Raw genomic sequence first — 21,342 nt, 5'->3', positions numbered from 1 at the left:
ACGATGTATATTCCCGGTTACAAAAAAGTCCCGCGTTACGTGATCAGGTTGGACCTGCCTGCGAGGAGGCAGTCTTACTGGTCCAGCCTGCTACTGCAAGTACTTGGATTAAAACGACTTGTAGCTCAGTTGATTAAGACTTTTTCTTTCACATGAGTTCTCCGAACTCCCTCCCCCAGTATCGTTCGTATAAAAAATTACATTTGTTGGGCCAAGAAAGTAAATCAAAGCATATCAACCCATGTAAGTTCTCTTCTGAAAAGCTCAGTTCTATAAATATTATACATGAAATCCAGATACAAGGGAAAGCAAACCAACCTCTTAAATTTTAGATGCAAGTTCATTTTCTATCTCGAAAAATCGTCATTCGACTCTGAACTTGATCTGGATCAAACACTCTACATATGACTCCTAATTCGATCCCTTCGCCTACCAAGAAAACTACCGAGCTGAATGCATAGCTAACCTTGTCTGCCAAACACTGGGTAGTCAGTCCATCATGTAAGCAATCACAGCTATTCATGGAGACGGGGGGCTCACAGTGCAGTGGAACTACCTGTCTCCATTTTCTACTTCTCAAATCATGTACTATAAAAACCAGCTACTTCTTTCTAAATCTCAAGCACTTATTGTGTTTTACTTCTGTGATGCTTCCATCAGAAGTGAGTTGTTTCTTCGCCTTTTGTGGTTTTGTGTGCGCGAGTTTCTCCATTGCGTTTATGAACTTGCGCAAGTGCTTTATGTACTCCGGAAATGTTTCGAGGTTGCAGTGGCCTCCACCCTTCACCCATAATGGATCATATTTTTCCTTGGATAGTTCCCACAAACGCTTTCCGTGGGACAAGTCAACAATTTCATCCTCCGTTCCCTGCAAATAGTAGCGTATCAATGAATCAAATTAGACGCACCCATTAATATGAGAACAATCGGACAGAATCAAACCAGAAGTGTCACAAATGCTTCAATTACATATTTACAAAATTCAGAATCTTGCCGTAATTTCTGAAGTTAAAGCATTTTTGTCGGAAGTTCAACCCAATAGAGGTGTCTAAGAGTAATTCTTCCTTTCGTCAGTTGCTTCTTGATGTTGATATGAAATCCTCTTTCTCTTCTGATAATATGATTACCATTTTTTCACTTGTTATGACAATTTCTCTTCTCAATTTAGCTGATAACAAACGAGGTTTTTAACGTTGAGCTGTAGTTTAATGTTCTTCATTCTTAAGTTACGACTTTTTGATGGTTTTCATCAGACAAGATATACTACACAAGGGCGGGAAGATTAACGACATTAGAACCACAGCACAAACTCTTTGAATTCTAAAGAATGATACTCAAACAAAATAGTTTTAAATGAATGAAGGAAATAGGTACTTACATGAATAACTAAAACCGGACAGCTGACATGCCGTATTTTGTCTATATTCTGAAAACATTGCACAGGGCTTGTCAATACAAATTCAAGTAACCGAGCCTTGCAGCAGAATTAAGCAATTCAAAGAAGACGAGTCGAACTTACTTTGAAAATGTCGAACCAAAATGTCAACTTGACAGGATACAAGACTCGTATGCCTGAAAGGATGGCACTGTGAAGAACAACGGCTCTGAGTTTTTTCAAGCGAGAAGCCAAGTGCAGTGTTGGTCCGCTTCCAACAGATTGGCCATACACTATCAAATCCTCTTGTCTAATTTCATAGTCGCTCTTTAAACAATTGTACACGGCTTCTATGTCATAGTATGTGTTGAACTCAGATGGCTAAACAATCACCAACATTAACACATTTCAGTCGTAGATTTTCGCTACGATGGTCAATAGATCGACATAATTCTGCACTAACGACTATAAACGCAAACTAACTCCATCGATACTCAATACTTACCTTACCAGTGGATGCTCCATATCCCGAATAGTCATAACTGCAACAAAGAAAACTATGTTAAGTAAACCCGGGAAGGCCTTCACATCACTGAAACACAGTGAATTAGAAAAAAAATTACAGCATATCATCTGCATTTTACATTCAAAGTACATTAGTGAACTCTCAAGTGCTTAACAAATGGCGGCAGAGGAATTTCTATGACGAGGATCGCTCTCATCCTACGCATCCATTCCATACCAACCCCGCCAAAAAGCATTAAAATAAGAAAGCTACACGATCAATCAAACAGTTTTAGCTTACACTGTTGTTTGCCGGAACAATCAAATGTTGAAATTTCAAAGAATATAAAGACCAACAACGTTAGACCAACAAATATAAAGAAAAATTAGCGTGCGTATTGGCCGCCGTTGTTTACTGGAACAATCAAACGTTGAAATTTCAAAGAATGCTAGCATGAACAGATAATCTTGTCAAAGAAACAAACGAAACATATCAAACGTGGAAGCAGAGGAGCATCCATATTTGAAAAATCAAACACCAAATTCAGAAAATTTATTTCAAATAAGGCAGAAAACAATCAATAAAACGGAAAAAAAATAGAAACCAATACCAAAATAAAATTAAAAAGCTGAATAGGTGTTCCATGAACATTTCTCAAAGCAAAAAACAGAAACAAAGCACAGAGAGAAAAATAAAGGAGCAAAAAAATACCATTTGATGTTTATTAATTTAAAAAACAAAGCCAATCCATCAATCAAAATCCAGAACAGAATCCAAAACAAGCAAAAACAAAGCGATTTGAAGCTCAAGCGGTTAAGAGCGTTTATCCTTTTCACCTCCAGAGGTCTTTAGTTCGAATCCCGTATCTTAATACCTCTCCTATCATGAAATAAAATAAAATAAAAAAAAGGGGGAGAATTTAAATGCAAGAATACCTCATAATATTGACACGCAGGTGAGCCCTGAGCTCAATGAAGAGCTCGTGCATCTGCCCCAAGTCCGCCGCATTCCCATGCGAGTATAGCAGCGTGAACCGCGCGAACGGGTGCCGCCAAAACGTCGCCACGATCTTGTTCCCGCCCTTCGTGTCCAGCAAATGCACCTCCATGTTTTTGTCCGCCGTCACGCCGGAAAACACCAGCTTCCCGCCCTCGTCCTTGTACACTTCGTACGTCGGCGGGTCCGGCGGGAAAAACGCAAACTTGGCCGCCACGCCCGCCGTCACGTTGCCCATTAACGCAGACCCAGCTGCAGACAAATCGAGTTCTACCAATCCTTGCTGTCCTTGTTCATCGTGAGAAAATTAAAACTCCAATAAATAGAAGAAAAAAAAAATTAAATCTTTATTATTTGTTCTTCTTTTTCTCTGTTTTTTAGAACAAAAGAAGGAAAAAAAAAATAAAGATTTAATTTTTTGAGGGTGGAGGGTTTTGGATTGCGTGAATTTTTTTTACTGGGGATGATGGAAAGCAGAAAAAAAACCAGGTGGGAGGTGGCGTCAGATGAAATTAAAGGCGAAAGGTGGTGGTGGCAGAAGATAGATCCGATCTTGGCGGGTGAGCTGGAAATTACGGATTACCTGCTGGAGGAGAGGGGGAGAAACAAATTCAGAAGCTGAAAAAACAGAAATCTTACGTTAAAATTATGACAACATTGTTCATTGTCTTTTGTTTTTGTGTAATAATAAGGATGCCTTTTTTGTTGTTGTTGTAAACAACAAGAGTAGGTTGATGACGATGCAGACTTGGTATATTTATATCAGTTGACGTGACGGCCCCTTGTTTTTTTCAAGAGTGTATCGTGGTGTTTGGGAAGGAAAATTCTCTATCCTCGTATTTTCATCTCCTTCGTCTCCCTCTCTTATATATTACATTTTATCTTATTATCTTTATAAAAAAATTAAAAATCAATATAAGATATTGACGTGACTTAACCGTGACCGTATAAATAGAAGGACATGAAAGGATAGAGAGTTTAAAAGGGTAAAGAATCCTCCTCCAATGTTTACTCTTCCTATTGATTGTTGGGATAAATATCTGGAAGACGAATTTTCGTATTTATAGTTAAACTGGCCCCACAACGTTATAACTTTTTATTTAAGGGTGTTGCGAGTTTGACCACATGGTGCATTTCAGTGTGCTCAAAATACGAGCACATGTGCCATATGTCGGTATATAAACGGAGAGATATTTTGATAAAAAAATATTTTTTTGTTTATATAATAATATATGACGTATCAACCTGTTGAGAAATCTCTCGTGGACATGGGTGTAAATTTGTTTGTGATTAGATTAATAATTGAGACACTAAATTTTACTGGCTTAAAACTGATAAAAATGGTTGAGTTCACCACTTTCAAGATATTAAATAATTGTCATTAGCAACGGTTTCATGTCTGATAGAATTGATCACTATCAAATAAGATTAAAAGACATTTAAATGTTCTCTAATAGATATGTCAAATACAATGTGGCAGTTGAGTTATTTGATTTCTTATTTTTTAGTTATCTTTTTTGACAGCAAACAATGGAGTCAAATATTTTTTAATCTAATTTTTTTAATTCATGTGTCCCATTAACAACCAAGAGAATAAAAACTAAAATTGATTTTGATTATTTTTTAATAGTTATTGTAACTCTGAGCCCAATAAAATACATATTTGACACATCTAAGGAAATTCTATCAACGGTTCTATAATGGTAACACGAGAATTAACATTAAACTATGAAGTATCAGACTTTCTATGAAGCATTCCACTTTAAAAGAGCATCCTTAGCATTTCTTTTATAACATAACAATACTTCAGCTGCAAAAGAAGATTGGTAATTACTAATTACTCGTACATGACCATGAAGCTACTAATTATCGCAGGGAATAGTTCAGTAAAACGAAGTGTAGTAATTACTAATTATTGCAGGAAATAGTTCAATAAAAAAAAGCAGTGGAAGGCAATCGGTTGAACATGAAGCTATATATAATAAAATATATCATCTTAAACAGTTTAAAAACCAGCAAAATCGCAGGTAAAATTTACTAGTTACTATTTTATAACCAAAAGGGGAAGGAAGCAGTAAATGAAAAGGGCAAAGAAGTGGATGGACAAATGGACGGACGAGATTCAGTCAAAGACCATGGGAGGATCTTGGAAGAAAGGGAGAAGAGCGGCAGAGACGTCAGAGTCAGACATTCCTCGTTCTTTTGGATTTGGATTCCATTCGGATCTAAATTATAGAAATTCTAACAATTTTTACATTTTAATCATTCATCTTACATTATACGATTAAAAATTATTTTATTTTTTATTTAAAATTAAAAAAAAATCTAATAAAAATTGGTCACACGATGTACAATAAATAGTTAAAATGTTAAGATTTGTAGAATTCTCACAATCCTCTTCCATTGCTTTTGCTTAAGCCAATGTTTTACCAAAAGACGACACTTGGTTTGCCTGCCAATGACTTTCCTCCTTCAGTCAGTGCTTTGAACTACCTACATAACCCCCGATTTTGATAACTCCAAAAAAATAAAAAATTAGATAAAATCAACAAAGGGCCCTTTTTGATAAAACTTATTGAGAAAGGTTTAGTTCTTCAAGGTTTAGGAGTTTCACTTTAATTCACTTAATGGTCGGGACCGTTCATACTATAAATTATTTTGAAATTTTTATGAAAAAGGATTAAAATTAAGGGTGTTTCGTCAATCAATTGTAGTAAATAAATAAACGGTTCATAATTCATTTATTATATCTTTTGATGACAAAAATGGTTTCATATGTAACAGACTTTTTGCAGAAATAATCTCTATATAATGATTTATGATATAAATAATTTTAATAATAAGTATGAACTTTCATGAATCAGCTACGTAGAGAAGCCAAGTTAATTCCAAACTTATTAGTTCAAAAATCCAAATCATCTAGTTTTCATTAAGGAATTATGATAAAAAGCTAAACAAAGTGATGTTTGCATAATTATATATAAAAAAAAGTAGCATATGTCACATCTGTCATTTTATTATGCAAAAAAATAAATAGAGTGCGGATTCTTGTCGGATTCTTTTTATAAGGATTTTAGGGATCCTTAAATAACATCTGTTCATCGTACCATAAATTATTATAATTTTTTTATTTAAAATTAAATATAAATAGTATATGATAAAAACTAACCGAATAACGTGCAATTAAACATAAAAGATAAGGATGTCATCAACGATGAAATTAATTGAGTAGGCTTTAGGACTAGAGTAGGGGACTTTTGTGCTTTAAGATGGGGACCAAATCAATGAACATGAAAAGCTCAATAGAACAAACATGATGATATTCATCATGTGTTTGATGAAATATGTATGTTGTCACGCAATATTAGGGACTTCTTTGTACAAATTTGGGCTGCACTCATAACTATGGAGAGATTCTTGAGTGTGCTAGAAATACGGATACAAGTAGAGGAACATTTAAAAAAAAAAAACCTCTTTCTACTTATATAATAACATAAGACGTATCTCTATATGTTTCAGACACATCAAAACATCTACCATGATCATAATCTCAATTAAACCTCTATGATTATATATTACTGCACAGATCATGTTTCTGGCACATTAACTTTTGTTTTTTGCGATTTGGACCAATAGGTGACTGGATCGACATTTCATAAGTCATTAAGGAGAGGGTAGGTATTTAGATAAGAAATGGATTATCTACCCTCCCCTTTCCATACATTCTCCATGCCCTCCTATTTTGTGCGGTCACGCTTAAATCATGTTAATATTTTAAATTTATCTTTTTATAAAAATAATAAGACAAAAAAAAAATTTTGACGTTGCTTAACCATTAACGTATAAAACAAGAGAGCATGAAGAGGATATAGGAAAGTAAGGCAGACAATTCATCTTCTTTAAATAATTCTGTGCACTAACCAAGGAAAAGAATTGAGTCAAAAAGGCCATAGACTTCCTTGGAATCTGTAGGGGAAACAAAAGGAAAGAAAAAGAAGAGAGATGCTGAGTTAACTCGCACAAAAGTGAGTCTATCCGTACTCTCCGACACCTCAAATTTTTGTAATTTTGTGAGTAGATGCGTCTCTGCCACTCATGTTTTTGTATAATTTTTGTGTCAATATTATAATATTATGTTTAAGATATAGGACAGAGAGTTCTACTTTGAGAGAGTCTTCTTAGCATTTCTCGAAAAACAAGGTTGACATAATTGCAAAAGTGAGAAAACTTGTGAAATGCTAACGTAAATTAAGTCTGTTGGCTGGAACAGAGTACTCAAAACCTTCTTGTACATGGAGTTTAAATGTCGTCGAAAAGATCATTACTCAAGCAAATAGATTATTTGGTTAAATAAGAGTTCATGGAGATGAAAGAAAAGAGTTTCATCTTCCTCATACAAACATGATTTGTTTTGGAAACCCTAATAGCATATACATTCAACAGGTTAAACAACGATGTTCCTTTGCATAGGAGTCGATATCTCATAACACAATCGTGGATACATACAATATGGCTCAACTAACATCCAATTTCGGAGAATTCTAACCGCCACTTTTGAACAAAATGTGCTCCTCTTCCAATGTAATCCTATCGCCGGCAACTGAAACCCAACTTTCAACGATTTTATCAACTGTTCCGTCCAAGATCTCCACTAAAGTGAAGGCGCGCATGGTGCCACAGGACTCCGGTGTTCCTTGCTCAACGTTCAGTCTCTTAACTCTAGGAACAATAGCCCCATTGAGGTATATAGTGTTGTCGTCTCCAACCACAATCATTTTCCGAAGACCATTTCCATGCGCTAGCTCTTTATGCATGTGACCAAACACTACCAGTGGAGCACAGATTGTTGCAGTCTCTTTTAAGAGGGACAGGGCTTGTGCAAGATCTGTACCGAACAAACGAAGTGTTTATGTTAGTACATCTTAAGTTAGATCAACTTGCTTCTTTTCCATGACCAGCCTCTTAGATTCATCAGGACACAAGCAACACGCAGCAACCCAAAAGGTTGAGTAGGAGAGTGACATTGATTCAACCGGTAACACTAAGTTTAAAAGGATAACAAAAAGCCATTTCAGTGCTTCAGTGAAGAGGTTCGAATGGTTATTACCTGGGTCACCATGATCCCCAAATCCAAACACCCAATCTTTTCCACATATGTCATCCACGTTAGACCCAAGACCTACACAAGGAGCGAATCAGAAATCTGCGTTCAAATGAAGCAGCTAGTTTGGCTCAAAATGCCTGATTATTATTTGTTCCAGCAGACTGATAAACCTGTGGGTCCATTATGTGCAAGAAATATGATCAAATGGTCCTCAGGAGCACCCAAAGTTGCTTCGCATATTCTCTTAGCACTTCCTTCCATGTCTTGGACCCCATACCTAAGAGGCAGTTGTTTCAGCACATTCAGTCAGTATTTAAGCTACCATTGTGGAAAACACTTTCTCAAAAGAATTTGCATGATAACTGTGATTCATGCATAGTTTTATAAAAGGCGGGTACACATTCTTGGATGCTACTTTGTATCGGGGCCAACTATTTTTTATTTTTGAATAAGAAAGCAAACAAATTGATAAAATTTTAGTTTCGTGTTTCATCAAGAGCTGCTAGAAACATTACGCACCTTGCAGACAGAAGCTTTTGTCGAAAAAACTCATTTCCCCCACAAGAAAAAGGTCGCCCACCAACAACGCTCAGCTTCACAGCAGGATAGTCCAAACGCCGATAGCCCACATGCTCCTCACCGAGACTGAATATTACAAGTATTTATGTAAGAATGACACTAGAACAGCAAATATATCATATTTCAATGGAACGTTAAGTAATAATTGGTACACCAAAACGCAATAGATATGGCAATTTCAGCATCTTTGACAATCAACAAGATAAGACAAACTCACCATTCTAGCTGAAGTTGAACGCTGTCTTTTTTCCTGATATTAGAAATTATTAAATTAACCAGATTACCATGGACTAACCACATTGATAGTTACATATTGAACTGGATACTATGCAGCGTTTCTAACGAAGCCTTCACTTTAAACATCTGGAAGTAATTAAGAAAAATACAAATAGAAACGAAACAACTTACTTCCCAGAAAAATGTGTTGTATGCCAGGCATCAATGCATCATGGTTTCCTAAAATAATTTCTTTAGCAATATCGCGGAAAACAACTTACTTTCGAGAAAACTGCGTTGTATGCCAGGCGTCATGGTTTCCTAAAATAATTGCTTTAGCAATATCGAGATCTGCAACGCTCTTAACGAGTTCAACGTTCTCTTCCCCAAAATCACCTGAACCAAATGGAGGAGAAGGAAGGGCCAAAAATACACAAAAGGAAGGTAAACTATCGATTTCACAAAACAAATAAAACTCAACGGCCTCGTTAGTGCAGAGCCACAACATAAATTCAGATCACACATAGCTCTAAGTCTCTAAAACTTTTTGAGCTATATTCTGAGAACGAACTTATCTTAAAATTTACATCAATTAGGGACATGCCATGAATTTATCAAACGTCCAAAGTTACTAGTTACTTCGATCAGCAGTCGGGAAGCACCGAAAAACATACGGTACATGAAATAGTCAGGGAGAATGGAACCTGCCTGTAAAAAGAACCAAATCCGGCTGCATTGCAATATGAAGTTACAAACTTTCATTAGATTTCTTTGCAGGACATACACAAAAGTTGGAAGATTTAAAAAGAAAAAGCATTTGGACAAAAGGGTTTTTGCTAATTAACTCAAATTTTACCACATAATCCCAAATAATCAAAGATTTTAACTTGTTCTTTTAAGTTAAAAGAAAATAGTGAAGAGGGGGAAAATGTAAATACCTGCAGCAGTTGAAGTGCTTTCCTATCTTCTTCTAGATTCCATTGATCATGCTTCACAAACCCAAGACAAAAAATTTGAAATTTAGAGGAGAAAGGTACGAAATTTAATTTAATCAACCGGTCACGGTTTCGGAAATTCACAGAGAGGGACTTACGACGTCACCGACAACGGCTATACGAGCTGAGCTCCGAGCTACGGAGGAAGCCATGGAAGAGCGCGCGGCGATGTGGTCGGAACGAGGGTGGGGGGAGGCGAACCGGAGATGAAACACGGGGTAGGTGACTTACTCTAGTCACTCTATCTCGCTCGCGCGCGCTGCTGTACTGGTTGGTGAAGAGCCAACGACGTCAACGTGGCATCAGGTGTGGTTTTTCCCACCGTTGGATTTAATTGTGGGTCCTACCGATTTGGAGCATGTATCGCCCGTCCTCCCATTGAAAAAAACATTCTAGTGTGTCGAGATCATGGTCATATAATGTTATCAGAACAATATCGAAACCAACTCCACTTTCATTTGACGAGCCATCAACGATACTCAAAATGTCATAATCCAATTGATTGAAAATTTTTAATTAAAATTTTAATTAATTATATTATTACATTTGATGTACCGAATAATCTAACAACTCCTCCCCTCGTTGTAATGCTTTTTTTTTTTTTTACTCAGATTTTTTCAAATTTGACCATTGATCTTACAAGTTTGATTTTTTTTATTCAAAACCGACAAGGTTGATTACTTATGATGTTTTGATTTAATAATTTATTGTTGTATATAAATATTTTTCCACTCAACGATGCAGTATTGAACCAAAATGCAAAAATATCAATAAATTTGTTTAATGTGAATTTGTAAGATCTCACATCATCCAGAAGAGTGATCCTTATATATATATATTCTCATCTCTACCTAGTACGAGGCTTTTTGGGAGCTCATTGGCTTCGGGTTCCATTGGAACTCCGAAGTTAAGCGAGTAGCAGGCGAGAGCAATCCCATGATGGGTAACCCACTGGGAAGTTCTCGTGTGAGTTTCCAGAAACAAAACCGTGAGGGCATGGTCGGGGCTCAAAGTGGACAATATTGTGCTACGATGGTGGAGCGGGACCGAGATGTGGTGGACCCCGAGCCAGGATGTGACAATTTGGTATCAAAGCCTAACCCTGGTCGTGGTGTGCCGACGAGGACGTCGGGCCCCTAAGGGGGTGGATTGTAGGATCCCACATCACCCAAGGGAGTGATCCTTATATGTATATATTCTCATCTCTACCTAGCATGAGGCCTTTTGGGAGCTCATTGGCTTCGGGTTCCATCGGAACTCCGAAGTTAAGCGAGTAGAGCGCGAGAGCAATCCCATAATAGGTGACCCACTGGGAAGTTCTCGTGTGAGTTCCCAGAAACAAAATCGTAAGGGCGTGGTAAGGGCCTAAAACAGACAATATTGTGCTGCGATGGTGGAGTGGGCCCGGGATGTGGTGGACCCCGAGCCGGGATGTCCAAACTTAGTGAAAATACACAAACACCCTTTTTATTCCGTAAATCCTGAGACGGGTTGTTACAAAATTTCTCTCCAACTTGAGACTAGAAATCTAAAGCTCTAAATGAAAATTGTACATCTTTTTATTTTTCACATTTGGTTGGTTTCTTAATCACCATCAATTTGACCAATATAATACATTCAAGAACAATCTATTATGTTAATTAAAAAGTTTCAAGAATATTGAAAATGAAGGTTTATCAATTCGATAATGCTAAGGAGATCATATTTTCACATCTAAAATCTCTCGCTAATAAAGGTAAAGTCCATAAAACAAGTAGGTTTTACCTTTATTAGAGAGATGAGTTATATGTGGTTTATAAAATATAGTCTTGTTCGGACCCGATTTTACATTATCGGCCCGAGTAATCGAGATCGTTGAACGAGCAAAATTTTAGACCATTGAATGATAAAGTGGTTGAAATAAGTTTTAGTTATTATTGAGAAATAATATTGTGATTATATTTCATCTTATTATGCATGCATGGCAACACCTGGATCCATGTGGTGGAAATAGAGTTCTAGTTGGACTAGGAGACACGGTCACGATTTTTTGGAAGGAAAACATGGGCTTTTTGAATAATGGTGAAGCATGGTCAGAAGATGATGGCATCTAAAAGATGGGCTTTCGCTTATCTTGAGAAACCTTTGACTGAAGTTCTAGCTGACGAGTTTGAATTGAAAAAATTATACACTAGTATGAAGCGACGCCACACAACATTTGCTTTTATAAATACAGTGTCGTAGACATCATTGTTGCACGTGGTTTTATCTTGAGATATGGTGATTATATTTCATCAATTAGAATTATTTTTCAGAGTTATAGTTTGGTGAAGGAATCATCATGCATGCACATGGTCTTCATCAGGGGAAATATATATGATGGATTTGATCGGTGAAGTGATGTTAATATATATGATGGATTCGATTGGTGAAGTGATGTCATGGAGATAAATTTGTTTATTTATGGTGACGTGATAAGTTTCGGATAGGGGGATAGACCTTAGCATATGGCACGGATTAGCTTCGCTAGTTTGAGTTGCAGATGAACTCTATAAAATTATTTAGCCGTGCCGAGGTTAATACGTGTTATAAATATAAAGCGATGTGCAACATGTTGAGCCCCTCCAATTCAACATATAAATTACCCTGCGCAAAGCTTCTCAACAACCCTGAGATTTTATCCTTCTCCCCTTTCTTTTACCAACACAAACAGTACTGTGAAAGCAACTAGCGACATTTTCTGTTTGGATAAATAGCACTGAAGTCGTAGAATCAGCCAATCAAGGAGCACCTTCAGTTTGGATAAACAGCACTGCTTCGAGATCGATTGGTTATTTATCCAAGTCTCGGTCGACAAGGATTTTCGAGTCCTTCTCGGCACATTGAAAGCCGAATTTGATATTGAACTTTGTAGAACTAGCAACATTGTCTTTAGGCTATAAGACCCGAAGGCCGAGACGTATTCCTTCCTCGGTCGCAGTCGCAAGATCAAGAAGTCAATAGCGTGCCCAACACCACATCAATATATTTTACTCCCCGGTCGAGCTCGGCCAACGAGTTGGCAAGCCCTACGCATAATTGAAGGACGTAGTTAGCTCATTAGTTACTCGGCATGCACGCCACGTAGGCTTAGTAGTTTTTAGGGTCAACAAGTCTGTAACATATTCCTTCTCAATCCATCATGCACAAAGCTAGTATGTGACATACCATCATCAATTTCATACTATTACAAGTACATGGTTATTAAAGGTGGTGGTATTCACACACACATATGCTTATATCACACAGATTTTTTGTTAAGTTTTGTCATTTGATCTTTTTCAACTCATTCTATTCGATTGTCGAAAATTAAGAGGTGTGTCAAAAAGTAAAAAATGTGTATAGATAATACTACCCGTTTATTAATGCCACCCTAAAATATTAATGTGTTTTAATATTAAAGTCTAATAGTAAGTATAAGGGTAAGCACTCTACCACTAGGATTATAAAGTCTTATACTATATCGGAGCATGTATTCAGTTTCTGGACCTCCCTAACGAGAAGGGATGCCACTTGCTCATCTAAAGTCCAACTTAGCTATGCTAGTTTTGCAACTTCTGAAATAGCTAACTTTCGTTCATTCCCCTTGTGTTTACACAGCTTTCAAATAATTCATGAATCAAGGAAATCAAGATTAGGAGAGAGAATAAATAGTTGTGAGATCAGCTAGCCTCTTCTCCCAAACCATCTTATCTCGAATTTTCAAGTATTGGGTTACATAATCTTATATGAAACCAACTTTTTTACTCCACATGGATTTGTAAACGCATGAATAATGTGAAGAGAAATAATTTCAGTACTCATGTGTTAGCAATACGAAGAAAATACAGAACCTACATGCCATAAATTTGGTAACAAGATGTCAACTATCTATAAATATCTATCCGTATGCGTAAAAGCCAAGAGCAAGACATTAATTTTGTTATGGTCCACTCTAAGCCAATAGACCGCGCACAGCACAAGTGTCTTTAAGAGTCTATGCAAAGTCCCAATCCTAACACAATATCTTAAACGCAAATTGGGTCTTCCTATCTACATGCAGGAAAAAGTCATTGGATCAAAACGCTAGAAATACATAGACACACAAGAGACGAACAAGCAAGCAAGAACTAATAACTTGCTGCAATGTCTTCCAAGCTAACACTTCCGTTTATCTTTTCCGCTCTCATCTTCCTCATCCACCTCAACTTCTCATCCGGCCAAACCGTCGTTAAAGCCGCTTACTGGTTTCCCGACAGTGGCTTCCCGGCCGCCAGCATAAACTCCAGCCTTTTCACTCATCTCTTTTGTGCATTTGCCGATCTCAATCCCACCACCTACCAAGTCACAGTTTCGTCCTCCAACTCCGCCCCGTTCTCAAGCTTTACACAAACAGTCCAGCAAAAAAACCCTTCTGTAAAAACCCTGCTGTCCATCGGTGGCGGAAATTCCAACCCCGCCACCTTTGCCGCAATGGCTAGCCAGGCTACCCGGCGTAAAGCGTTCATTAACTCCTCCATCACGTTAGCGCGGAGTTACAACTTCCATGGCCTTGACCTTGACTGGGAATACCCATCCTCCACCACGGAGATGACTAACTTCGGTACCCTTCTCACGGAGTGGCGAACTGCCGTGGCAAATGAGTCAAAAACCACGGGCAAGACCGCTTTACTTCTAGCCGCGGCTGTTTTCCGCTCTGCGGATTACTACACCATAAACTACCCCTTCCAGTCCATATCAAACAGTTTGGACTGGATCAACGTAATGGCTTACGACTTCTACGGCCCCGGTTGGTTCCCAAACAACACTGCGCCACCCGCTGCGTTGTCTGCGACTTCCGTTAACGGGGATGCCGGAATCACGTCGTGGATTCAGGCAGGTTTGGCTCCCAAAAAGATAGTGCTAGGTCTTCCATTTTACGGATATGCGTGGCGTTTGTTGGACGCGAATAACCACGGCATTTTTGCCCCAGCTAATGGATCCGGTATAGGAACGTATGGTGACCAAGGTTACAGCCAAATAAAGGATTTCATAAGCCAAAACGCAGCTCAGACGGTGTACAACGCCACCGTTGTTACGAACTATTGCTACTCCGGGAAGACGTGGATTGGTTACGACGATACGCAGAGTATCTCCGCCAAGGTTTCGTATGCTAAGACGACGAAAGGACTTCTTGGCTACTTTGCATGGCATGTCGGCGCTGACAGCAGTAATTGGGCTCTTTCTCAAGCAGGTATTTTGTTGAATCACGTTGCAAAAATTTTACATTATATTGGATATTGAACGATTTCATTGCTAGTTGCATCCATCGAAACTTTTATCTAAAATGATACACTAAATGGATCGTACAAGTGATTAAATTTGAGAAAATTTTGACGTTTATTAGTAGTGAACCGTTAAGACTGTTTCTCTGATAATAACCCATATTTTTTGGATTAATTTCTATTGCATATATGAAATATTAGTTCTTCTAAATTAAAGAATACAAAATGTAGTTGTTTAGTTTTGTTTAGGATTCAATTATTGTTGATTATTCAACTCTATAATTTCATTTTTCATGCAGCTGCAAGTACATGGGGATGAACATAAAGATCACAGTTTAAAGTTGGTAAATTATCCAAAACAAGCCCACAATATGTAGTATAGTAGTTAACTACTTTCAATAAGGCTAAGAGCATCTCCAATGGAAATGTCAAATATTAATTTGCTGCCAGATAATAAGAAATAATATTTTCAATTTCTGTTTAATATTCAATTATTGATATGTAGCCTTCCTATTTCAAAAATGTATGCTACTAGCATATATCGTTTTACCGCAATAACAAAAAGCAATTATGCTTATGAACCATGAGTGAAAGTTCAATTCTCACCGATTCTTCTCCCCCTAACAACTAACTATCTAACTCACTAACATTGTTATTGTACTCAAAAAATATATGCCAGTAAAACCTTTGAAGCAATCTTCATAATATTCAGACATGTCTAAAAGGGCATTGAAGCAAATATACGAGGTCAATTGGTAAACTTATCACATATAGACAGATGGTCGTGGGGCGAATATATGAATGAGCGGTGATTTTCACGCATTTTATTTTATCTCCTACACACGTGTTCAATATTTTAATATTTGTTTGCTAAAGGAAAAATGAAGCACGAGGGCCTTAGCTAATGCGGCATTCAGGACGCTGGGTCAAAGAAACTTTCTTTGTCGACACTCCACATTTGGTTTGACTAACTCTGTTGCGCACCGAATGCTTACGATAAGGTCAGCAGAAGTGTACTTGTTAGGCAGACGTAGACCAAAAATTTGAAAATTCCGGCATCTGGCAACCGAACGCAACTAAAGTCATTTGGTTTACCATGCCCAAACGCCATCCACGATCACATCTCCAACTTTTGTTCAAACTTGGAATTTTCACGTTATCTCAACCGTAAATGTTACATACGTAATTAATCGAAGAAGGAACAAAGACAAAGAAATTAATCTCACTTCACTGCTTAAAATTTATTGAATTTACGACTCGATAATATCTTAAATTTATAACTTGATTAACCGCCCTATAGGTTATAGGGCTGTTAATCTATTGAGTCAGGGAAAGTTTCCCTTAGCCATCGCTTTCATGGCAGACAAACTTTCCTCGATAATTTGATTGTTTTTCTTTTATACATTTCACAAAATGTTAGGTGACAAACAATTTCAATGAAACGTGTTTAACTTAAATTGTTAATCCTTGTGATAGTAGAGTTGTCCACATATTTTTTGCAACGTCGCTGACGCATACGAAGGTCTTCATATGTCCTATATGCAGCGGACGGGCTGTTCAATTTAAGGCAAAGGTACAAGCTTTCAGTCACTTTACGTATACGACACTCCACAAATTATGTAAGAGAAAAATTTGTGTAAGGGTAATTAAACCACGCATACTTTTTTACTGCTCTTATAAAAACACAATCCAGTATATTTTAATGATCTTATATACCCAAAGGTGATGTCCAATGCCAATAATATAAATTTGTGCTCATACAATTTGCTCGCTCTCCTTTAAAAAAGATGCCCCACTCAATATTTTCTCGTTACGAATGTCTCAGGTAATTAAGCGTCTGTCCCACCAGCCAAAGAATTTTATTGAAGCTGTCCGTGAATCTCAAACAGTATGTGTCCACGTACTCTAGAAAAATCGCCAATAGTACGTGCCTTGTTGCAAGCATTGAATTAGTTAGAAACGTTAACGTCACTTGAGGTGTTTCAACATTTCCATGGAATCCAGAAATATCTCCTATCTGATCCCTTTCAGAAATATATGATATGAGGTTATGTATGAGAACTGAATTAGCTATTTCCATGGAATTCAGAAATATCTCCTATCTGATCATCCCCTTCATCTTCCTTGTTTCTTGTTCCTCTGCACAAACTTGGATAAGAGCCGGTTACTGGTACGCCGGCAGCGAGTCTCCTATACCGGAGATAAATTCTGCCTTGTTCACTCATCTTATCTGTGGTTTTGCTGATGTGAATTCCTCCACCTACCAGCTCTCCATCCCTTCTGCTCATGTCCAATACTTTTCGAGCTTCACCGATATTGTCAAGCGAAAGAACCCGTCCACCATCACACTCCTATCCATCTGGAATGGACAGGCTGAAACAGGACAAGCGATTTTGGGCGAGAATGCTAACTTTTCAGTCTTGTCCTCAATGCTCGAAAACCCTTCTAATAGAAAGTCTTTCATTGAGTCCTCCATCAAAATGGCAAGGCGTTATGGATTTCGGGGTATAGACTTATTCTGGCTGTGGCCTAACGAAGCCTCCGATATGATCAACATGGGTACGCTGTTGGACGAGTGGCGAGCTGCTCTGACTTATGAGTCGAGAAACTCAAGTCAGTCACGATTAATGCTGACAATGGCCGTTCGTTACTTGCCTGCTTTTGAATCATTGAGTTACCCTGTTGATTCTATGAAGAGGAATTTGGACTGGGCACATGTCGTGGCGTATGACTATCATCTGCCTTCGAAGGAGAATGTTACCGGTGCTCATGCAGCTTTATACAATCCTTCGAGCCATGTTAACACCGACTATGGAATAAGGCAATGGTTAAACTACTCATTTCCGGCTGGCAAACTGGTTTTGGGTTTGCCTTACCACGGATATGCATGGACACTTGCGAAACCCGAAGACAATAATGGCATCGGGGCACCTGCATCTGGCATTGCTGTGACACACGATGGATCCATAAACTATAAGTACATCAAGTGGTACGCACGAAGCTACCGAGCTCCCATAGTGTATAATGCTACTTATGTCGTTAATTACTGCGTCATAGGATCGAGTTGGATTGGTTTCGATGATGTGGAAGCTATCAGAGCTAAGATTGCATATGCCAAGCAGAAGAAGTTACTCGGTACCATTGTGTATCAAGTCAACAATGACGATGAAAATTGGGCACTTTCTCGGGCAGGTACGCAATACTTATCCCACGATACAGGTTAATTATCGATGCTATGTTTTGACAGAAGGCTATTTTCAGACATCAAATTGTTATCTAATGACTAATATAGATCCTACTGTTTTAATGATTCACAGCTCAAGAGGAAGGAAATGGTCATGAAAACAAGCAGGCGATTATTGCTTATAATTTTGCTTCCAATTACTTTGATCGTAATTCTTATAGCCTTTGTGGTGTGTTACTTGCAGAGAAAACCATTGAAGACAAGAGGTTGTTTTCCTCAACATTGAGGGTTTGTTTAGCAACTAGATGATGTATTCACCTTTTCTTTTCCCTTCCAGTTTCAGGGACAGTGATTCTAGGCAATTCAAGAGTATCAGATCCTCCAAATCTGCAAGTGTTCAGCTTTTCCAAGATCAAAGCAGCAACAAATAAATTTTCAAGCGAAAACAAGCTTGGAGAGGGTGGGTTTGGTCCCGTATACAAGGTAACATTTTGCATATTACATACGTTGTACAACTCTGAAAGCGAGTGTTGCAATTTTTGGAATTCATCTTTGTATCGGCTACAGATCTGGATTTTCATCAACCACGTTAACTATATTTTCTTTTAAATTTCTAGGGTATACTGCGGACAGGACAAGAAATAGCGGTGAAAAGACTTTCGAAAACATCAACTCAAGGACTTGAGGAATTTGGAAACGAGGTTACACTTACTGCAAGACTACAACACGTGAATCTAGTTCGGGTTCTTGGATTCTGCAGTGAGAAGGAAGAAAAAATGCTGATCTACGAGTACATGCCAAACAAAAGCTTGGACTTCTACCTTTTCGGTCTGCAATTTTTCATGTTTTCTGCTATAAAAGAGAATGCATGCTAGAATAACACAAACTCTGCAATTTTTAAAGTTGTGAGATCTGTGATTGTAATTTTTGTTTCTCTTGCTCCTTTGTGTACCATCGGTCCTGAATTTGTTATCTCGCAGATCCTACCGGACGGTATCTCCTAGACTGGAGAAAGCGTGTGCACATCATCGAAGGCGTTACTCAAGGACTCCTATATCTTCAAGAATACTCGAACTTCACAATCATTCACCGAGATCTAAAGGCTAGCAATATTTTGCTTGACAATGAGATGAATGCTAAAATTTCAGATTTTGGATGGCCAAACTTTTCGGAAAAGATGAACTTGAAGGAAACACAAGCCGGATTGTTGGAACATAGTAAGTAAACTGCCTCTCATCGGTTATTCTTATTCACGCATGATCTATCCTTTAGTACTTATTGAATGCAATGCAGCGGCTATGTTCCTCCCGAATATGTAAAAAAGGGCATATACTCTATGAAGTACGATGTCTACAGCTTTGGAGTTCTACTTTTGCAAATGATTAGCGGACGGAAGAGTACATGTTACTATGGTCCGAACGAAAGTCAGCACCTCTTGGAATATGTAAGCTCCATGGCTTTCTTTGACTACTGTAAATAACTACAATTTTGTCCTGAACTTCAGCATTAAAATTATTTCAGGCATACACATCGTGGAAAGAGGATAAAGGACCGGAATTTATTGATCCATCACTTGACGATTCTTCTACTTCTTTGAAACTGTTGAGGTGCTTGCAAGTAGCTCTACTATGCGTCCAGGAAAATCCCGACGATAGGCCTACAATGTTGGAAGTCTATTCCATGCTCAAAACTGACACTCAAGCCATTGCTATTCCTACAAAGACAGCTTTCTGTGGAAAAAGTGATGGAGATAAGGAAAGAGTATCTACATCACAGAAAGGAAGCTGTTCAGTCAATGACGCTCAGATTTCCGAACTGCAACCCCGATGAAAATGAAGGCTCGAATGAGAGGTGGTGTATTCTTTGGCTCAAGAATGTGGTCAGTTCTTGTTCTTCTTTCTAGCTATTTTCTGGACAAGTTTCTAGCAAAATTTTTTTTCCATCTCTATATACAACAAGCTGAAAGTAATACGCGCTGTTTAATCTAAATTCTGTGTGGATTCTGAAACTAGGCAGAAAAAAGGGTTCCAGGTGAAGTTTCTCTTGCCATTGCTTTCATGGCAGATAAATTTTTCTCAGTATAACTCGATAGTTCTTTCATACATTTCACAAAAAGTTTGGTGGCAAAAGCTTTCAGTGCTACATGTTTAACTTAAGTTGTTGACCCTGCAATTTCGTCATCGTTGACAAACATAGAAAGGTCCATGTTCTTGCTATATGCAGCAAATGTAGACCAACTCCAGGCTGTCCAACTTAAGGCAAAGGTAGGTCAATCTAGGGTCACCAGGCAGTATAACTCTTACTTAGAGCGACCCTTCCAAAACAAAATTACGTATACAACAACAACAACAAAGTCTTAATTTACTAAGTGCTTTTGGCTGTATGAATCCTAGAACATCATTGCGCTTGGTTTTGCGCCATTTTTTCCGCTAACTCCAAGTACTCCATGTTTTTTTCTCAAAGTCTACTTTCAAGTCTTCCTAGGTCTTCCTCCACCCTTTCTCTCTAAGCCCAAACCACAATTAAGTATACGGAAAGTAATTATGTGGGTGAGATGAATGCTAAGATTTCCGATTTTCGAATGGCCAAACTTTTCAGAAAAGATGAACTCAAAGCGAACATAAGGCGGATTGTTAACACATATTAAGTGATAAACTGCCTCTCATCGGTTATTCACAAATGACCATATCCTTATACTTGTTATATGCAATGCAGTGGCTAGGTACCTCCTGAATAAGTACGAAAAGGCATATACACTATGAAGTACAATGTCTACAGCTTCAGAGTTCAACTTTTGCAAATGATTAGCAGACAAAGAGTACATGTTACTATGGTCTGAATGAAAGTCTGCACCTCTTGGAATATGTAAGTTCAATAAAATTTCCACATTCAAATTTCTATCATGAACTATTACTTCGACATGAACTATATGTTGAAATCACTGAAATTGTTCAGGCAGATTATACTAGTTTTAATCTTAGTTTCCACAGCATAAAAAGTACATTTAGAAAATGTACCAAATCTTACGTTGTAAACGGGACCAAACCCACTTAGAAAATAATGTACCAAAGCAAAGTTTATCTTCACTTGAGAAGTTATTTGTAGCCGCTTTGAGACTGTAAAAGCG

At 37.9% G+C, this 21,342-nt stretch overlaps 4 protein-coding genes across 5 annotated transcripts; 2 read left to right on the top strand and 2 right to left on the bottom strand.

Moving 5' to 3' along the window:
- Positions 1-220: 220 nt before the first annotated feature.
- On the bottom strand, positions 221-3,611 carry LOC103955954 (alpha/beta hydrolase domain-containing protein 17B). The gene is made up of 5 exons (XM_009367869.3): positions 2,816-3,611; positions 1,881-1,917; positions 1,520-1,756; positions 1,379-1,426; positions 221-868 (listed from the first exon to the last, which is right to left on the bottom strand). The coding sequence occupies exons 1-5, from the start codon at positions 3,112-3,114 to the stop codon at positions 602-604; spliced, it is 888 nt and encodes a 295-aa protein (XP_009366144.1). The 5' UTR covers positions 3,115-3,611; the 3' UTR covers positions 221-601.
- A 3,586-nt stretch (positions 3,612-7,197) lies between these two features.
- Positions 7,198-10,063, bottom strand: LOC103955952. Of its 2 annotated transcripts, XM_009367867.3 has the most exons (9): positions 9,869-10,049; positions 9,714-9,764; positions 9,484-9,505; positions 9,057-9,171; positions 8,777-8,809; positions 8,500-8,625; positions 8,151-8,257; positions 7,984-8,055; positions 7,198-7,761 (listed from the first exon to the last, which is right to left on the bottom strand). In XM_009367867.3, exons 1-9 carry the CDS (start codon positions 9,920-9,922, stop codon positions 7,418-7,420), a joined length of 924 nt encoding a protein of 307 aa, XP_009366142.2. In that variant the 5' UTR covers positions 9,923-10,049; the 3' UTR covers positions 7,198-7,417. The 2 variants fall into 2 exon arrangements, with proteins under 2 accessions (XP_009366142.2, XP_009366143.2); XM_009367868.3 differs by lacking the exon at positions 8,777-8,809 and having other exon boundaries at positions 9,869-10,063.
- A 3,705-nt stretch (positions 10,064-13,768) lies between these two features.
- Positions 13,769-15,515, top strand: LOC103955951 (class V chitinase). The gene is made up of 2 exons (XM_009367866.3): positions 13,769-15,000; positions 15,331-15,515. Exons 1-2 carry the CDS (start codon positions 13,914-13,916, stop codon positions 15,348-15,350), a joined length of 1,107 nt encoding a protein of 368 aa, XP_009366141.2. The 5' UTR covers positions 13,769-13,913; the 3' UTR covers positions 15,351-15,515.
- Positions 15,516-16,887: 1,372 nt separating this feature from the next.
- On the top strand, positions 16,888-21,301 carry LOC103955950 (LRR receptor-like serine/threonine-protein kinase FEI 1). Its single transcript, XM_048567397.1, is given in 9 exon segments — positions 16,888-18,223; positions 18,344-18,484; positions 18,565-18,698; positions 18,833-19,043; positions 19,196-19,369; positions 19,372-19,432; positions 19,509-19,659; positions 19,737-20,094; positions 20,931-21,301. Coding segments are annotated over 8 exon segments (2,331 nt in total). The 5' UTR covers positions 16,888-17,073; the 3' UTR covers positions 20,046-20,094; positions 20,931-21,301.
- The last annotated feature ends 41 nt before the right edge of the window (positions 21,302-21,342 follow it).

Source organism: the organism of the source record quoted next, unplaced genomic scaffold (assembly GCF_019419815.1).
Source record: "Pyrus x bretschneideri cultivar Hongxiangsu unplaced genomic scaffold, Pyrus_bretschneideri_v1 Contig44, whole genome shotgun sequence".
NCBI lineage: Eukaryota > Viridiplantae > Streptophyta > Magnoliopsida > Rosales > Rosaceae > Pyrus > Pyrus x bretschneideri.
This window is presented reverse-complemented; position numbering and strand designations above follow the sequence as displayed.

Excerpts from the sequence above, each read along its gene's own strand:
- LOC103955954 (XM_009367869.3), bottom strand. The coding sequence starts at position 3,114 with ATGGGCAACGTGACGGCGGGCGTGGCGGCCAAGTTTGCGTTTTTCCCG. Across the intron at positions 1,757-1,880 it reads ATGGAGCATCCACTGGTAAG|CCATCTGAGTTCAACACATA; the intron begins GTAAGTATTGAG and ends GTGATTGTTTAG. Across the intron at positions 869-1,378 it reads GTCCGGTTTTAGTTATTCAT|GGAACGGAGGATGAAATTGT; the intron begins GTAAGTACCTAT and ends TACTATTTGCAG.
- LOC103955952 (XM_009367867.3), bottom strand. The coding sequence starts at position 9,922 with ATGGCTTCCTCCGTAGCTCGGAGCTCAGCTCGTATAGCCGTTGTCGGT. Across the intron at positions 8,810-9,056 it reads ACAACGCAGTTTTCTCGAAA|GAAAAAAGACAGCGTTCAAC; the intron begins GTAAGTTGTTTT and ends TTCTAATATCAG. Across the intron at positions 8,056-8,150 it reads TGCACATAATGGACCCACAG|GTCTTGGGTCTAACGTGGAT; the intron begins GTTTATCAGTCT and ends CTCCTTGTGTAG.
- LOC103955951 (XM_009367866.3), top strand. The coding sequence starts at position 13,914 with ATGTCTTCCAAGCTAACACTTCCGTTTATCTTTTCCGCTCTCATCTTC. Across the intron at positions 15,001-15,330 it reads TTGGGCTCTTTCTCAAGCAG|CTGCAAGTACATGGGGATGA; the intron begins GTATTTTGTTGA and ends TTTTTCATGCAG.